The sequence below is a fragment of the Nycticebus coucang genome, chromosome 5 (assembly GCF_027406575.1).
Source record: "Nycticebus coucang isolate mNycCou1 chromosome 5, mNycCou1.pri, whole genome shotgun sequence".
In the NCBI taxonomy this organism is placed as follows: domain Eukaryota; kingdom Metazoa; phylum Chordata; class Mammalia; order Primates; family Lorisidae; genus Nycticebus; species Nycticebus coucang.
In genome coordinates, this window is record NC_069784.1 from 133,500,859 (window position 1) to 133,520,348 (window position 19,490).

General features: G+C 47.2%; 1 protein-coding gene across 8 annotated transcripts in view; it reads left to right on the top strand.

Moving 5' to 3' along the window:
• Positions 1-19,490, top strand: part of SYTL3 (synaptotagmin like 3) — a 94,340-nt gene that overhangs the window by 45,199 nt on the left and 29,651 nt on the right. For 6 of the 8 annotated variants that reach the window (XM_053590416.1, XM_053590419.1, XM_053590415.1 and 3 more), the window contains 4 exons: positions 8,812-8,863; positions 9,921-9,990; positions 13,087-13,165; positions 17,131-17,255. In XM_053590416.1, the coding sequence (XP_053446391.1) occupies positions 8,812-8,863; positions 9,921-9,990; positions 13,087-13,165; positions 17,131-17,255 (326 nt within the window). Of the gene's footprint in view, positions 1-7,135; positions 7,234-8,811; positions 8,864-9,920; positions 9,991-13,086; positions 13,166-17,130; positions 17,256-19,490 lie in introns of those variants that run through there. The other 2 variants (XM_053590423.1, XM_053590422.1) reach the window with 2 other exon arrangements.

The window sequence follows — 19,490 nt, forward strand, 5'->3', positions numbered from 1 at the left end:
GCAGGGTTGGCACCTAAAAAATATAAAGTTAGAGTTCATTTCCTTTTTGACATCCAGAGACTTAAAGCTAAATTTAATGTTGAACAGAAGTAATTCCAGGGATCATTATACCCTCCATCGCTCTGTTGCCCAATTTCCTTACTTATTTCTGTTTTAATAGTCTTTTTGGGTATGTGCCATTTAGGATAAAATGCCCTCCCAAATTTCCTTGACAATAGACAAGGTACAGATAGTAATTCAATAAGGAATAATAGCAGTTAATTTTGGCAACATTAATTATGCTAATTTTCCAATCATTCAAAACATTTAAAAATAAAAAAAATGAGCCCCAATTCTTCATTTTTGCCGGGAGATAGTACAAAATATTTTAAATATCTTGATTTACTTAGATTGTTTTCTAATTGTAAACTGCCGTTCTTTTCCTCTACGATTTTATAACTCAGTATTTAGTTTTGTGCTTTTAAAACAATTTCTTGAATATCACTATTGTGGTTTGTTTGTGGTGCGTGAGAATTATCAAAACAGACAGACCTACGCAGGGTCTCGAGTCTTCCTTGGCCAGCTTGGCATTTCACCTCCTGCCCCTCCATCCACAGGCTTCTGACAATCTGTGCAGAGGGACCTTGCAGTGGCCTCTGGGACTTGTGCTTGCACGATCAGTTGCAAACTTTCAAACCCAAAGTCTCTGGCCTTGCACCCAGAGGTTCTGATTCAGAGGGTCTGGGTGGAGTCCAAGAGTGTATATTTAGCTAGTGCCCAAGTAATTCTTCTTATACACTTCAGGTAGGTCAGGAAATAAAGTTTATAAACAATGATGGAAATTTTCTAGATCACTGGTAAGTAGGAAACAAACTTTGGCATCTGGTAAGCATGTAAAGATGCTGCCCTCTTCTGGCTCTTCTCTGTAAATGCATATATTTTACCTTTTTTTTGGACACCATTTAACATTTTATTGCTTGTCATTCAAGCATAAAAGTAGAAAGATGACATTATTAATACTTTTAACACAAATGCTTCTTCAAATTTAAAAATAGTTAAATGTGGCTCTGCGCCTGTGGCTCAAGCGGCTAAGGCGCCAGCCACATACACCTGAGCTGGTGGGTTCAAATCCAGCCCAGGCCCGCCAAACAACAATGATGGCTGCAACCAAAAAAAAATAGCCGGGCATTGTGGCGGGCACCTGTAGTCCAAGCTACTTGGGAGGTGGAGGCAGGAGAATCACCTGAGCCCAGGAGTTGGAGGTTACTGTGAGCTGTGATTCCACGGCACTCTACCCAGGGCGACAGCTTGAGGCTCTGTCTCAAAAAAAAAAAAAAAATAGTTAAATGCAATATGTAAGTGATATACTCATTTGAATCTATTAGCAATTCACTCTACTGTTAATAATTGGGGAAATAAAATAATTTAGGAAGGCTGATCTTTAATATTATCTCTGATAATTCTCTCAATGATTCAGCACATAACTGACTAACCAGTTATGTTATAAGACTGTTGTCTTATAATTATGAAGGAAAATAATTTTCATTCTCTCCCACCACCCACTATAACAGATATGATTCAGTTTTGAAGCTTCAAGGGACTTTTCAGAGTTTCAGAGCTAAAGTTCCATCGTCTGATCACAGGATCATGAGGGCAGCATGAGATTGGCTATGTGGGCTGAAAACACCCAGACTCGTGAGTTGAAAGAAGTAGGCACCTGTCAACACGTAGGTGACGCTATCACAGTGCCCTCCCTTTATTGTTCATTCAGTAAAAAACCCTCACGCCTGCAGTTTACCAGGTGGATTCTACAAGGATGCCTCGGGGAAGCCTTCTACAAGTTACAAAGAGACTCCCTAGTTTGTGTGTGTTTTCTCTAAGAGGATGTCTTTATGAAGTCATGTTTACTTCCCAGATATAAAACTTTGTGTATATTTTTCTTACCTTAAAGAAAAAGTAGCCCCAACTCTTGAATCATTTCTTACTCCTTTCTTAAGAGAAAAGACACACACACCCCCCACCACAATAGGGAACATGCGCTCCAGACGTGACTTTCCCAGAGGACTGGATTGCTTGTCCCGTCCCTAAGAGGGTTTCAGACTGACCCATTTCAACTGAGTAGAACAGAGACTTTAAAGTCAGATTTTAGGATTAATGTAGTAAGACCTTGACCTTCAAACTTTTTGCTTTCATCCAGTGATTCTAGGTAATGGAGAGTTACTGCCCAGTAAACCTGTGAGGACAGGTTTGTGCTTTTGTTGATTTTTTATTTCATGATGGGTTTGGCTTTGCACCAGGACATAGTAGCAACTCAAAAATTGAATTGATGAGATGGTCCAAGTCATGTTTTGCTTCTCAAGTATCTAACTAGGAGACTGGAGTTTCCTTGATGCCTCTGAGCCCCGTGTCCCTACTAGTACTGTTTGTTTCTCTCCTGCCGTCCTTTGTGCCCTGTCCCTCGTTGAGGATGAGGTTGCCTGAGGCAACTACACCTTGGTCTTGAACTGTCATGACTACCTTACTGCCCATTTGCTTCCACTGTTTTCTGAATGGAGGGGGAATTTTGGTTGCTAGTTATGAGCCTAGTCAATGAAGGGTGGATTACATGCTGGCACCAATCCAAAGCTTTCCCAGGGGAGTACTTTGGAGGTGACAATAGTAACATTCAGCAATGAGGTAGGCAGCATTTTTTCCAGGATGAGTTTGCAAACTTGTCTGACGTTATATATAAAAATGAATTCAAAATGCACTGAAGACCTGGCTAGGCACCCGTAGCTCAGTGAGTAAGGCGCCGGCCACATACACCGAGGCTGGCAGGTATGTGGGCCTACTAAACAACAATGACAACTGCAACCAAAAAATAGCCGGGCATTGTGGTGGGCGCCTGTCGTCCCAGCTACTCGGGAGGCTGAGCCCAAGAACTGGAGGTTGCTCTGAGCTGTGACACCACGGCACTCTACCAAGGGCAACAATAGTGAGACTCTGTCTCAAAAAAAAAAAAAAAAAAATGCATTAAAGACCTAAACTTAAGAGCTCTCTTTTCTTACAGGAAACAAACTGGATATTATCAAAATGAAAATTTTTTGTAGATATTTTGAGCTGCCTGTTTTCTTCCTTTGCTGGCAAAGTAATAAATTTCCTTTGCCTTCTTCTCAAAAACAAACAAAAAAGAAAACAAAAAGCTTTCACACATCAAAAGATGCTATCAGATACTATCAACAAAATAAAAAGGTAACCCATAGAGTGGGAGAATATATTTTCAAATCACGCATCTGATAAGGGATTTGTATCTAGAATATACAGAGAACTCCTAAAGCCCACCTTCACTTTTTGGAGAAAAACCAAAGGATGCTGAAAACCAGTTGATTGTTCCAGGTACTCAATAAACCTGGACCAGTTTCCATCAACCTCAAGTACATCTTAGTAGGAGAGTTACTGCCCAGCCCTTGGACATTATTATTAACATGGAAGCCAGCCAGATCTTCCGCTTGATAGAATATAGGTAGCTTCATTAAAGGGGAAAAGGGTTTTCTCTCCTGCAGCTAAGCAGAGGAGTAATGTCTGGTGGCAGAAGGACATTGGATGAGAGATACTTCATGCCCACAGGACATCCCCTGTTATTAACTTTTGCTGCCCTGTAGGTACCAGGTTCTGATTCATAGCCCTGTACTTTATCTTCTTTTGTCTTGGGACAGTGGTTTGGCTCCAGTGCTTTCTTAGTTCAGAATTTTTCTAAGGACTAAAACACACTTAAAATTGGCTCCAAACTCTAGCTCCAAAACTATTTGTGACAGGATATCGCAATTCTTTATATACTCAGGGATTTTTAGGTCAATTTTTTGGAGAGATTTTTCATTTTTAATATGTGAGGCAATGATTGGTTTAAAATCTTATTAGTCTATGGACCTTTTCCTCCCTATTAAAAAAAAAATGTTCTAAAATACACTATAAATGTCCAACAGTTGGTTTTGTTCAGGTTTTTTTTTTTCTAGTATGTAGAGAATACTCAAGCTCCCCTGTTGGCGACCCTCGGGACTGTTGCATACAGTTGTGCAGGCTGGGTACTGCACAAAATTTTATGGCAGATGCAGCAGAGTATGTTGTTCCAACAAAATCCATATATTGTGACCGACTTCCTAGGGGTGGACATAAACTATCTTGAGGAAGGGGCACATGTGCCCAGTTCCCATGGAGGCTCTGTGTAGGTAGCTCTGCCTGTGTTTTGCTTTGGGTCACACTTGGAACTCCAGGGTATGATTTCTTACATAGGACACTGTTCCTGCTCCACAGGCAGAAAGGTGGACCTGGGGCAAGCCACCCTTCCAATCAGCTCCCCTGTTAGCTCCACAGCGTGACTCCATGGGTGTGCACGACCTTCCTCAGCACAGGGCTGGCGTAGGGCTCCAGTAGTCATGTCTGAAGGAGGACTAAGCCAGGCTGACTTTGTAGTCGGGACATGAACTCCCTGAGCCGTCTGCAAGCTGCACGGCTTGGCTGGCTGTTGGACTTCCACTCTGCTGTTCCAGGGATTCTGCCCTGTGGTCTTCTTTCCCTGCGAATTAAGTCACCCCAGAGAGAAGAGCTGGAGCAACCGGGCCTGACATACGCCGCAGGAACTGTTGTGGGGCGTGAGTGTGGCTGGGAGTCCGTGTGGCTCGGTAGCGTCACTGTGTCCAGCGGGAGATGATCACCTATTTGAAGGGATTTTTAAGAGTATCTGAAATAAGCTGCTTTGTCCTGATTTTTTCCTAGATTGAGAAATGGATGCAGAGGCGTACAATCACTTGTCCCAGACGCGTTAACTCTGGGCAGGGCTGGTCTGGAGTACACCTCACCTTTGACCCCCGGCCTTGCTCGCTCACATCATAAGCCCTGCTGTGGGTAGATGCCGAGTCTCACTTGCTCTCGTCTCTGTCACAGTGGCTGTGTGCATGGCTTACTGAATGCAGATGACTCAGGGAGGTTACACGTGAGCTGAATTGTGGAGAAAGCACCTCGTGTTAATACATAGTTGTACTGCTCAGATGAGGTGATGCTTATTGTTGTTCAAATAGCGTTAGTTACTACTGATGTACTTATAACGCTGCTTCCTGCATGTACTTCTCCTGGGTTCTGAGGCCACCGAGACGTGTGGGACGAGGACATGTCCTCGGAGAGTTCATCGTCTCATGGGGGAGACAGACATACATTGATTAGGGCACAGCTGGAGGAATTTAGTGCAAGCGTGCGAGGTAACCACTGCAAGACTAGCCTGGTGAAGACAGGCCAACAAACCCTCAGACCAATGACTTTCAACCTGTGCGTCCGGGCACACTGGTGTCCCAGGAGAGGATCTTAGGTGCGCCATGAAAAAATTTTAAAGATCAGTCATTCAATTATTTTCAAAAGAAGTTCAAAGCACAGTCAGTACATTCTTTTTTTTTTATTATTCTTTATTTTTACTCTTTTTTTTCCCAACATAATTCAAGTGTGCTGCAGAAATTTAACTATAGATTCAAGTGTGCCCTGAGATGAAAAAGTTGAAAGACGTTGCCTAAGAGGGTCTTGAAGGAGTGTGAGGAGTGTGGACAAGTCCCCTCCAGGTTGAGACAAGGGAAGGAGGCCTGAGGTATGGGGCAGGCGCAGGGTGGCCAAAAAGCTCAGCTCCACCAGGGCTCCTGCAGGGGACGGGGGCAGCAGAAGGTGCCCCTGGAGAGGTAGGTGGATACCAAGTCACAGAGGACCCTGGATTAGCCTCAGTAACAGGTACCACAACCTGCACAGCTTCAAACAGCAGAAACGAACTGTCCTGTAGTTCTGGAAGCTGGAAGTCAGAAATCAAGGTTTCAGTGGTACTGGGTTCCCTCTGCCGCTCTGAGCGGGGACCCTTCCTTTCCTCTGCCAGCCTCTATGGCTCTCAGCAGTCCTCGGTGTTCCTCGGGGTGTATGTGTGTCACTCTGGTCTCTGTCCCCATGGTCACAAGCCATCTTGCATCCTTCTCCCTCTGTGTCTCCTGATGGTTCCGGTTTTATAAGGACATTTGTATTGGATTCGAACATTTAGGACTTAGCCTAATGCCCTCAACTTAACTTGATCTACAAGGCTCTATCTCTAAATCTGGTCACATTCACAGGTGCCAGGGATGAGGACTTCAACTTATCTTTTTGGGGGACACAATTTGGCCCATTAACAGCCTTGAATATCAGTTGAGGATGGTTCAGCTACACCCACAGAGGCAGCATGTTCCTGGCAGAGCAGAAGCAGGACCGCATGTGTCTCTAGAGGTGGACAGGTGGGGGCCGGAGGAGGGAAGGGACCAGAGTGTGCCCCCCGGGCGGGGTGTGCAGGGAGCTGCTGCTGTCTGGCTGCTCCCCCCTCACCTCCCCCAGCTGTCCCCCGGCGTCCTCACACCCAGGGCTAGGCTCCTCAACACACAGGCCTTACTTCTTGAAGATTTAAGCAGAGTAAAATACATGAAGTACAAATATGAAAACATTTATAAAATTAAGGACTCTGAGTTTTCGAGAACTCGGTGGTTGCTTCCCCTGTGGTTGTTCTACCCGTAACTTTGTGTCAGGAGAATGTTCCAACCTGAGCGGAGGGAACGGAGACGCCCACACGCAGGCCCCGGCTGGTCTTGTCCTAACTCTGATTCCCACACTTCCTGCTGTGGGTGCTGTGTGGGCAAGTTGTGGCACAAAAGCCAGCTTAGGAGAGAAAGTAAAATGACAGCTAACAGTGAGTTGGACAAAAGCCACGTGGGCCCGCGCTTCTCCAACTTGTCCGGGCGCTGGCACCGCACCCCGGCCCCCAGGGGCTCATCCAAGGCTTATCCACGTCCCGCCTGGCAAGGCCAAACGGGCCCTCGCCTGTCCCCGAGTGTCTCCTGAGCTAAGACCAGCTCTGACATGTTTTTAATGGTTAGAAAAATCAAAAGGATCATCTTTGTGACACATAAAAGTCGAATGACATGCAGACTTCGGTGTGCGCGGAGTTTCCGGGTCACATGGTCACTCGGGCTGCTGTCCCCGCCGCGCTCGGCCGCCCAGCCTGGAGCCGGTGACTATCCCGAGAGCGGGGGCAGCGCGTCCAGCAGGGGGCAGCAGAGAGCCGGGCGGGCCGGCGCGCCCCCTCGCAGGCTGCGGTTGTGGGGGCGCCCAGGGCGGCCACGCCCGGGAACTGCCCGGCCGGGTCGGCAGGGCTGGAAGCCGCACGTCGTCAGTGCCGCTGGAGTGGAAAGGGCAGGGCATGAGGGCCGGCGGGTGGCCCGGCAGGTGGGGACGCCCCGGGGGACGCCACGTGGGACCTGGACACCTGGGCGCCCCTGAAGGGCTTCAGGCGGCCGAGAGATAACATCGGTTGGGAAGAGGGAGTGGCTTTGGCGGCTGTGCCTCCGAACGCGGTTGCGACAACCCAGGGCCAGATGATGGCTGAGCGGCTGACCCTCTGGCGAGGAGGCTGTGAAACACCGCGCCTCCCCCCAGAGTGCTCGGAAGGCCCTGTCCGCCCCCGGAAAGCCGGCTAGCGGGTGCTGCTGTCTTTCTTTATCTTTGCTGTTTTTTTCTAGCCTTCATGACATTGATGATGCTTTTCTCCCTTTTTGGTTCCCACCTGGCTCCAAGCAGCTGTCAGCTTTCATCCATCCCGAGCTGGTTCTAACTAGTTGAGCGTTCCGCCTTGGGCAAGGCCTACCTGTCCTTTTGTTTTGCCCTAGAGAAGCATTTCTTAAAGGGGGTCAGGGGCTCAGTGAACACAGCATGAACCCAGAAAATGCACAACAGGCAGACAGGTTCTGAATTTTCCATGAGATCTCAGAGGTTCCTACACTCCCTAGGGGCAGCCAGACTTAGGACCCCTGACCCTGGAGCTGCCTTCTTGGTTTAAGGGTTGGGACTTGTTATAAGGGCTTAACATCAGATGCCATTTGCCCTCCCTAAGACCTCCCTGGCCATCTGATTTTCTTACTATCCTTGTGACTTACTGACATGCTAACATGTAAATCTTTCTTTGGAATGGATAAAATCTTCCAAACATTTAAGACAGGAGCTAGCCTGGCCTCCGGGGGCGGGGGGGATGGGGTGAGTTGGGGTGGGGGGGGCGGGGGGCAGGTGTGGTGGTCTGGGCCATGTGTTGGTTCTGAGAACCTCCCTGAGCAAGAGAAAGAGCTTCCAGGGCTGAGCCAGGTTTGAGTTGACCCCTTCCTATGCATTTGTCCAGGAAACATTGTGTTCACAAAACTGTGAACTTGCAAAGTTTTCTTTTAGGAGTCTTAATGCATCATTAAAACCACTTTCTTGAAACAAAAAGAGTACTATGTCAGACGCCGTCTTATTTAGGAAATTATTAGCCTCTATAACTAGAACTAAGTAGATTATAGTTTTTAAAAGATTAATTTAATCTTTATCACAAGGCAACTTTGGAGAAATACATTCATTCAATTACGAAAGGTTTCCAAAGGACAAATTGAAGCTTGGGAGCTTAAACTATTTTTCAAATTATGCAGATTTAGAAAGTCTAATTCAATATCAACTTTTAATAAAAGGAGTCATTCCTACCAATTATAGTCTTTTATTGTATGTGTTTGTGTGTTAACCACAGTTTTCATGGGGTATAAAATCTGTAACATAAAACTCAACTTATTTAAGTGTACAAATAAATGGTTTTTAATAGATTTAAAAAGTTGTACAATTATCACCACAATCTAATTTTAAAGCATTTCTATCCCCTGAAATGATCTCTTACTTTTTAACCACGAGAAGTGATATTAGAAAAATAAATGTATTCCTTTCTGTATTTGTGTCATTTCAGTTATATTCTTATTAATAAATGACCTCTATTGCTATCTCTTCCAGGCAAACACGAGACAGTGGGAGCAAAGCTCTTGCAATCTTATCAGAAGCTGAGGTGAGTGTTACAAAGGACAGACCGTACTGGGCCCTGGGGGTGGGAGCACGGACAACACTCTAAAAGAACTTATAGATCTCTTGACTTTCAGATGTCACTGCTTTGGAATGTAACTCTTTAAAAAAAAAAAAATGATAAAGTTCTTGGAAAAGATTCAAACTGAGATGTTTCCAGATTCTTATGAAAAGCCTTCTAGCTAGCATAGTATTTTTTCACTAAACATTCTGTTTTGTTTCTTGAACTCTCCTGAAATGTCATAAGGAAACTAAATATTATCTTTAATTGAACATTCAATGAAATTCTAAAGCAAGCATTTGCTTTACTTTAATCATTCCTATCTCTAACACCTTACCCAGTGCCTGGTACTTTAGAGATATTTGTGAAAGAAACACAGTGGAATTGAATAATGAATGATGTGAGAGATGTTAACCTCTTTGCACAAAATTCTACAAACCTATTAGTCTTGAAGCTGGCCATAATTCACACACCTGATTACACTGAATTTATTAAAGTATTACTGGAAGCTTCCCACCACTTGTATATTGTTTCTGGCCCGTGACGAGATTTTTCAGTCTCAGAACTTTTTCATTTTTCCCTCCTCTATTTCTTCTCCCTTCTTGTAGCACAGACTAACTTCAGTTCCTCTCCTGGTTGATTTTTACCTCCATAACATTTTTGGCACTTCGGCTGCTTTGCCCTGAGAGGACACAGGTGTCCAGATGGAAGCACACACACAGGGCCCGGGGTTCCCAGCAGCCAGGTGGCAAAGCAGGGCCCCCAACACCCTGCTGTGTCAGAGCGCAGTGATGGAGTGGGGAGCCCGGACTCCACACAGTATGACCCTCACTTCCCACGTTTAGTACCAGGAAATAATGCCTCTTGCAGAGTGCAGGTCCAAGTAGGGCTGCTAGATCTTTTTCTAAAAAATAAGGCAGTTAAAAAAAAAAAAAAGCTGAGAACTCGAATTATAGAATAATGACACGTCTTGTTTATGTTGTAAAGCCAGTAACTTGCACAGTTCGTAACCTGTTTCTTATTCTTGTATTTTCCTTGGCAGCAAAATTTCTGTGGTTCCTCCTACGCCACCTCCCCTCAGCGAGAGCCAGTGTGGCAGCAGCCCTGGCAGGGTAATGTGTCTGTTCTGGGGGCTTCCCTGACGGGGAGGGAACTAAGAACCTTGAAGCAAAGAGATTTGACTTTGGAGCAAGTCACAGAGCCAGGCAGAGAACGAGGCCAGATGCGAGGTTGGGCAGGGCTCCTGTGTGAGTTCAGTGGGACCATCTGGCTTGCCCTTGCCTGCCCCCAAGGCCTCATCATTCCTCTAGGCTTATCTTCGGCACAGCACCTGTGAGTGTGGAGAGGGTCTCTGGGGGTCCCAAGGGAAATAGGTAGGTTTGTGGGTGTGTGAGAGCCGGAGTGCCCGTGAAGTGAGTGTGCGTCTCAAGGCTCTAATGTAAAATGGACCAAAGAAATTAGCTGTGGGGAGTTATCTGGTCTTCCCTGCTAAGAGGGGGAAATAATTACGCAGATGCTCCTCAACTTATGATGGGGTTATGTCCCAATAATAACCCCATCATAAGCTGAAAATGTCCTAAATTTAAAATGCATTTAACGCACCCAACTTGCCAAACATCCCAGCTCACTCTCGCCTATCTTAAACAAGCTCAGAATTCTTATATTAGCCTAGAGGTAGGCAAAATCATCTAACACAAAGTAATGTTATTATTTTATAATAATACAAATTAAAATAGTCAAAATAAAAGATCAAAATTCAAAATTCGAAGTACAATTTCTACTGAGTGTGTGTTATGTTCACACCATCGTAAAGCCAAGAAACTCTAGGTCCAGAACTATCCATATCCTTCTGGCTTGCCTCCAAGGGCTGTAAGAGATTTAACAAAATAATAACGTCTATAAAATGCCGTAGAAAGGTCTTGATTCTCTCATTGTTACTCTGTAAATTAAAGGAGCAATTATATCTGTATATGGGAGGATATGGGACCTAATCATAACCCCCAAAGACACAATTCCGAATGCCATGATTCCTGACTGTTGAAATCCGGCAAGATTAAAATCCTCAAAATATAATTCTGGAAAAAACAATAAAAAATTGTTTATAAGATAATTTATTTACATTTTGGAAAGGGCAATTATTTGAGAAACGGACCAACCAGACAGAACATTTCATGGGCCACTTCATACAATACAATAGGCCAGTCCCGGGGCCTGTAGCTCAAGTGGCTAGCACGCCAGCCACATACACCGGAACTGGCGGGTTCAAATCCAGCCGGGGCCTGCCAAACAACAATGACAACTACAACTAAAGAAAAAAAAATAGCCGGGTGTTGTGACGGGCACCTGTAGTCCCAGCTACTTGGGAGGCTGAGGCAAGAGAATTGCTTAAGCCCAAGAGTTTGAGGTTGCTGTGAACTGTGACGCTGTGGCACTCTACCCAGAGCAACATAGTGAGACTCTGTCTCAAAAATAAATAAATAAATAAATAAAATAGGCAAGAATAGGCTCGGCGCCTGTGGCTCAAGCGGCTAAGGCACCAGCCACATACACCTGAGCTGGTGGGTTCAAATCTAGCCTAGGGCCGCCAAACAACAATGATGGCTGCAACCAAAAACCGCCTGGTGATGTGGTGGGCACCTGTAGTCCCAGCTACTTGGGAGGCCGAGGCAGGAGAATCATTTGAGCCCAGAGTTGGAGGTTGCTGTGAGCTGTGATGCCACAGCACTCTACTCACTCTACTTGCTTGAGGCTCTGTCTCAAAAAAAAAAAAATAGGCAAGAATAACATATTTTTGCAAGCATAAACACTCAGGTATGCTAATGACGGTTGCATGGGTATCACAGTTATGAGCAGATGAAACATATTCATAAAGAAATAGATCAGAAAGGGACATGTATAAATGCATATCACCATGGTTGATAATCTGGAATACTGTGATGAACAACTTAAGTCTTTGTACAAGAGCGATCAAAAACCAGCGTGGGTCATCACCGCACGTGCAGTTGCCAAAGAGCTGAGATCTCCAGAAATTGCGTCTTTCACAAATGCAGAGGTACAAAAAGGAGATCTCTTCATTTACTGAGAAAGTTTTAACAGTTTCTCTCCATATACACACCACGCTTACACACAAAGTCAATGTCGTGATAATACACTTTGGTGGAGTCATCTTTGCAAAAAAAAAAAAATGTGTAGAATGAATTAGAACTCTCTGAAAGTCTCTACATGGTTTATGCCTTCACTATGGAGATGATGCAAAGATGAAATACACAGCCATACACATGTAGGTAAGCTGTAGTTTATTTCCAAATAAAGGCAGAGCGTAAGAGTTCCTCCTGACAGAGACAGCCATCCTGTGACTGGGATTTTAGGGATTTTAGACTTTAGGAATTTAGAGTTTAGAGATTTTGATCTTTAAGGATTTCAGCATTTGGGATTATGGCTTTCAAGATTCTGTCTTTGGGATTATGGTCCAAACCCGAAACTATACACTGTCTGATGGTAAGAGAGAGAAAATACATTTAATCCCTTTCAATTTCAAACTGAGACTCCTGGGTGACTTTCACAATCTTGCTTTGCTTTTTCCTTAAGACTTTAAATTCTCCAAAGTTGTTTTAGGACCTATGCGCAAAGATGTTGATTGGATGGATGGTTGGTGGACAAGTGGGTGGGGGCAGATAAACGAGATTTGGAGAGGGAAGTGATCTTTCTGTTGCTTTCTCTCCCGTTTTCTTCTCTCTTCTGCTTTGAGAGGCAGAACTCTGTGGCTCCAGACTGGTCACCTTGTGCCTTGTACCCCCCTTGACCCTGTATCATGTGCATTCTGCCCATGTTGGCAACCCTTCTGCAGGGAGAAGGGTGGGGCCGCAAGAGGAAGGTGATTAAACAAGCAGTAATTTGCTCCAGTACGATCTTTGAGCCAATGAAATGCCCGTCATTGTTTCTAGGAGATAGCTGTCATCTTGTCAACAACACTGATAATGCTCCTTCCTTTAAAATAAATGTCAGAATATGGGGGAGGAGGGATGTTGAATGAAGAGGCACTTGGGAGGACGGTGCTCTCTGCACCTCCAGACACGCATGCACACACCCGTGCCCGCCCACACCCACGCACACCTGCTGGTGTATTGGGGTTGCCGCCTGGAGACTGCTCGGGCTAACACAGCTCCTCTGGCCTAACTCTCACCCTCTCTCCTCTGTCTCTGTTTTAGTTACAGGAACTTGGTCAGTTTAAAGGATTTAATAAGTCCGTGGAAAATTTGTTTCTATCTGTTGCCACCCACATAAAAAGTAAGTGGATGCCTCACAATATATTCTTCCCACTACCCTGCAGTCCAGCTGAGCCCACTGGCCAGGGCCTGGCTGGTAACCTCAGCCAGGATTGTCCCCAAGCTGCAGGGTAAGCCACAGCCCCATCTCCCCCACCTCCCCCCACCCTGCTGAGCAGGCCTCCAGTGCCTTGTGGGGGTGAGGGGTCGGCCATGTCAGTCCACAGGCTGGCTCTGTCCTCCTACTTTGGCCAAAACATGCCTAGCTCAGCACTATGGTCAGAGGAGTCGACATGCTGTAGACCCTCCAGGGGACAATAAGATTCCAGTGAGTATAAGACCAGAGCCTTTTGAGCGGGTGGGACCCAACATCTGTCGTTCCCCGGTGACTTGTCCGTTCTCCTTCCTTCCTTGGTAAGGCTATTTTATTCACCTAGCAGTAATCCTGCGGTTTGCGGGTGCAAGTACCACAGACCACCGCTGCTGAGAATCTGGTCTTTTTCAGGGTTCTTTCTGCTCAGGTATTCTTGTCCCTAATTATTTTAAAAAGCAAGTCCAGGATGGCGCCTGTGGCTCAAAGGAGTAGGGCGCCGGCCCCATATGCCAGAGGTGGCGGGTTCAAACCCAGCTCTGGCCAAAAATTGCAAAAAAAAAAAAAAGCCAGTCCAGAGAACAGACCCCGTCTCATGTCCTCCGGGGGCTGAGGGGTCTTTAGCATCTGTTTCTCTTTCCCTGTGTTTCTGTTCAGTGTCTGCTCTACATCACCCTTCCTGTAGTTGCACCTATGGCCTCGTTTTTGCACCTTGGCTCTGAGACAGTCTTGTTATTCAATTTTAATTAGTCATCTGTATTCTACACCAGCACCATGTAAGCTGTCTCATGGCCACAATCTGCCAGAGCACAGCTCCTCACAAGAGCAGAAACAGCGACTCCCTCATACACTGGCCTGTCTCCTCTAGGAGGGAGGAAGCAGCTGGATTTCCTGCGCCTGTTTGCCAGTGGCGCTTGGAGGCTTAAGAACCAGCCGCCAGGCTCAGACAGTCCCGGCTCTGTGCCCATGGCCTGGGACGGATCTGGTGGTGGCTCCCTTCCCACCCTTCTCAGCATCTCTTTCTAGACATACAGACTCTCCCCAAAGCCATGTGGCTTCTGCAAATTCCTTCCCACCACTGCCGGTGTGGAAATTGGGCCTCGGAGTTAGCCCAACCCTGTCGTCCCTCAGCCATGACGTCCAAAGGGGCATCACGTGCATGGAGCCCAGCCCTGCACAGTGTGCTGCAGCGGGGGATGGCCACCTGCAGCCTCCCTGTGCATCTCCTCCACGGCCGAGAGTCACAGGTTTTATACCGAGGTGGACAACTAGAGCTGGCCCCTAGGTGGGGGGTGTCTTTGCCCACACCCTGCAAATTATGTCCCCTCACCCTTCCTCAGCCCTGAGGTGGAAGTAGCAGTCACCCACTTTCTGGCTCCTGAGGACAATACCAGGCCTCACACCCTGCTCAAGACCCTCCTGCTGGTTCTGTTGGGTGGGACATGTGGCTGCCCAAGCCCCCTCACCCTGCCTCTGCCACAGGACGTGTGGCGCCTTGTTGGTGCTGATCCTTCTGCTGTAGGTTTTGAGCTGTCCCTCATGTGTCCATCTTAACCTTTTTTGTTTCCTGTTTTTGCACAGAAGCCATATGGAGGGGAGCCCCGATCTGAAGTCAGACTGGCCCCAGGGGCCAGTGAAGGGCCTGGACTCTTGGGTGGTCTATGGCCCAGAGCACTTCAGGTGGTTGTGCCCTTGTGGGGTCGGGCTGCTGACCCAGAATTATAGCCTCTGGCCACCGTGTTGCCCAGTGACGTTAGACCAGCTGACCTCGCTGTCAGTACATTTCTAGGAGCTGTCCATCTCGCGGTCCCCTTAGAGTGAGGAGGGTCTGAAAAAGGTTGATTCTCCTTCAGAAGCGACCTTTCCTTCTGTCCCTCTTCCTCTGCCCCCAGTAGTGCCAAAACCTGCACAGCCTGGGGGGCCTTCCTGCCCAGTAGTCTGTGAACTTTATTTTATTTATTTACTCTTGAGACAGAGCCTCAAGCTGTCGCCCTGGATAGAGTGCTGTGGCATCACAGCTCACAGCAACCTCCAACTCCTGGGCTCAAGCGATTCTCCTGCCTCAGCCTCTCAAGTAGCTGGGACTACAGGCGCCTGCCACAAAGCCCAGCTGTTTTTTGGTTGCAGCCATCATTGTTGTTTGGCAGGCCCGGGCTGGATTTGAACCCGCCAGCTCAGGTATATGTGGCTGGCGCCTTAGCCGCTTGAGCCATAGGCGCCGAGCCTAGTCTGTGAACTTTAAATGGACTAAGTAGACATCAGCTTTAGGGGGGCCTTGATCAGTAGAGTGGGGAGGGGGACCTGCACCTCCTGAGGCTGAGGAACAAGCCCGTCCCACCAGCACACCTGAGTAGGACATTTACTTTGCCTGCCTTGAGGACCTGGCACATGCTGCTGGGTGTGGAGAGATGCCCAGGGCCCCCAGGTGGCAGCCATGAACATGGCACTGCTGTGAGAGGAGAGGCTCGCAGGCACCCCAGCTGAAACCGTGGACACCAGGGGCTTGGGGGAGCAGGTGTGGGCGCTCTCCCCTCTAAGAGGAGAGAGATGCTTCGAGATGCACCACTGGGCAGTGCAGACAGATGGTGAGGGGACAGGGAGACACACAGTAACATCCCGATGAGGGGCAGGAGACAGACGGGGCTCTGGAGCCCCTGAGGTACGGCTGCAAGATGTGCCGCTAGGCTAAAAGGCATGCTGGTGTCAAACACCAGTGAAATGTTTCCTGAGTGATTTTAATATTGATTACATGTTTTAACAATATTTTGGGTGTATTCTGTTAAATACAGAATTAATTTTACCTGTGTCTTTTTACTTCTTTTTTTGTACAGACAGAGTCTCACTTTATTGCCCTCAGTAGAGTGCCGTGGCCTCACACAGCTCACAGCAACCTCCAACTCCTGGGCTTAAGCGATTCTCTTGCCTCAGCCTCCCGAGTAGCTGGGAGTCTTTTTACTTCTTTAATTGGCTGCTACAAAATTGGCAGTTACACACACGCTTATGTCTGTGGCTACCAGGCAGCCCTGCTCGAGGGGTAATTTTAAGGTTCACACTGGAGAGAAATGAGGCTCCCAAGGGAAAAGGAAGTGTGTTTGGAGGAAGAGCCGTCTTTAAGGTGCTTCTCTCCCTTCTGTGCGTGGTCTTCTTCCTGCCTACTTTATTCATCTTTATTCTATTCAAGTGCTGACCCTATATCCCAGGCCAGCTTTTATTTATTTATTTATTTTTTTTTTTTTTTTTTGGTTCTTGGCCAGAGCTGGGTTTGAACCCGCCACCTCTGGCATATGGGACCGGCACCCTACTCCTTGAGCCACAGGCATGGCCACCCCTTCATCTTTATTCTAGACACATATTGGACTGCGGGAAAGTTTTTTAAAGTAATCTTTCTAGGGTTTGCTTACTAAAACAGGCATGGGAACACCCCAGATCTTATTTTTACCTTGTTTCAAAAAGTCACAGGAAATAGCATTTAGTTATAAAATCTTTGTAAGGAACCCCTAAAACGCTGGCTGGTTTGGCGGGCTCCCGTCGTCCCGTGTGGATGAATGAGCACGGGCAAACTGTGGCCCGGAGTGCAGAGGAGCTTGGCTAAAAGGTTTCCTTTTAACTCTCACCCCAATAGTGGCTCTGCCCACCAAGGCATGCGGCCAGTGTGACCACAGGGAGCTCCATGAAGGAATCCAGTCCCCTCCTACCCTGTGCCTAGTATAGTGTCTGGTCATCCTCCTGGTCCCTGTGTGCTCGGGGACCTGCTGCCTGCGCCCCTCCATGCACTTTGCCCTCCTGGGACCCTGGGCTCACTATCTGTGGGCTGCAGGGAATCCCGGAGGAGGCTCCCACAAGTCTCTGCAGAGCTGTGTGTTCCCACCTGTCACCCTTTGTATTTGTTTTTTTAGAGCTTTCCAAGTCCCAGAATGACATGACTTCTGAGAAGCATCTCCTGGCCACAGGCCCCAGGCAGCGTGCAGTCAGGACAGAGAGACGGAGCCAGTCTGACACTGCTGTCAACGTCACCACCAGGGTACCCAAGGCCCTCCTGGCCTCTGCATCGATCACCTTCACATGTCTTTTTAGAGCTTTCCAGCCCATTTTCTCTGTAGATTTACTTTTCTTTTTGTTTTATAGCAGAACATGAAGCAATCAGAAAAACATAATGACAAGCTCCTCTATTTGGGCAAGTTCGTTAAAGGAAAGTCAGAATTTAAGGTCATTCAGATCAAGGAAAGGCTTTGACCCCATCCAGCCCCAGAGGCTCCCTGCTGGCTTCAGGGCCACACACCAAAGGCAGAGGGCTCCCTGCAGGGCTTATACTTGCCCAGTTATTCCTAGGGTCTGTGAAACCCTCCCCCCCCAAAAGGATTAACAGGCCTTTCTGCTTCCTTTCAAGGTCAGTGATCTTTGGTTAAAATGGACCCAGGTCTCTGATCAAAACTATTGAAAATACAAATGCTGCCCAATAGTGCTCAAGTGTGAGGAGACTCTTTCCCAGGTGTCTAAACCACAAGACAGAGCTCGCCTAGTGAAGGCTCTCAGGGAAATAATTACTCCGCTTTCCACCTGGTAAGCTAAGCCTTAAGCAAATGCACCAGGCATGAGCCAACTGTAGAATCAGAAACCCTGAGGGGCCCTATTATTTGCAGGGTTGACATGACTGCCCTGGTCTGCTGGACAGGACACGTGCCCTGTCTCTTTGGCTGTGAGCTCCACTCAAGATGTCCCCAGGCTGTCTTCTTTGGGGTGTGAGGTCAGCCTCAGTCTCCAGCTGAACTTGCACACGCTTCTTGAGATTTCACTTTCTGCCACCTGAGCCCATGTGCCTCTGTGTAAAATGAAGATGATAATAACACCTGTTCTGCCCACAGCATAGTTTTTATAAACATCCAGTGAGATAGTATAGTATCTAATTTGCCATCTAAATATATTTTCTAAATCACTAGCATTTATCATTATGAACTGGATTCTAAAATCGTTATCTGGGCCATCTCATTTTATTCCTCTAACTGCTCTATAAGGTAGGTATTGCATGTAGTCCCATTTCCCATTTAGGGAAACGGAAACTTGGAGAGATCTGATCACATGCCCAAGGTTATGTAGCCAGAGAGAGGTGGGCTGGGGTTTTTTAACCCACCCAGTCTGGGTTTGGAGGCTAAACTCTGAAGGCACCTCTCGACTTCCGTGTGTAGGGTGTGTGAGAGTCACTTGGTCGCTGGTTAAAACACACATTGAGAATCAGTAGGTCCAGGCTGGGTGTGAGATGCAGCACCTCAGACGCAAGTTTTCAGCAGCCCCTGGGTGACCAGGGGAAGGTGATGCTTCTGGCCCTCAGATCACATTTTAGGAGCAAAGTGTCTGGAGGAGCAAAAACACGTTTGGCGGGTCTTTGGAATTTTAAACCACAAATGAACAGTGAGCTCGCGCTGTCTCCGTGGGGTCCATCTAGGCACGTCCTAACTGCTGCTCTGGAATCGACTCCTTGTCCTTCCTTAAGTTGATCAGGGAGAGAGCCAGCACTCATCTGAGAAGCACTCTGTGCTGGGCATGAGGGCAGCATTTTTTACATACTTCGTCTATCACATCTAATTCCTACAGAAATACCAAGAAAGATGTTGTTACTCCCGTGGTAAATATCAAGAACCTGAGTTTTAGTGGGAGGTTAATCAACCTGTCTAACATGACCTAAAGAATGAAACACAGAGCCAGGAGCTGAACTCAGGTGTGTACGATTCCAAATTCTAAATGCAGAAGAGGGACACCTGACGACCACCGGGAAAAAGTGCTCAGGAAGGGGCTTCGGAAGTGTGAGTGATTCTCTTGCTCTCCTGGGTCAGAAGAGAACACTCAGACACCAGCATTCCTAGGAGTTACCCACAGACCTGGCACTGTTCAGGGGGTAAAGTCCTCATAGGTATTTAACCTTTTTAAACCTTTAAAACAACCCTGTGACTGGGCGGTACCTGTGACTCAGTGGGTAGGGCACCGGCCCCATATACCAAGAGTGGCAAGTTCGAACCCAGCCCCGGCCAGCTAGAACAGCAATGACAACTGTAACAACAACAATAAAAAAAAGCCAGGCATTGTGGCAGGCCCCTGTAGTCCCAGCTACTCGGGAGGCTGAGGCAAGAGAATCACGTAAGCCCAAGTGTTGGAGGTTACTGTGAGCTGTGATGCCACAGCACTCTACTGAGGGTGACGAAGAGAGACTCTGTCTCAAAAACAAAAACAAAACACTGTGACATTTGTACTATTACTTTCCCCA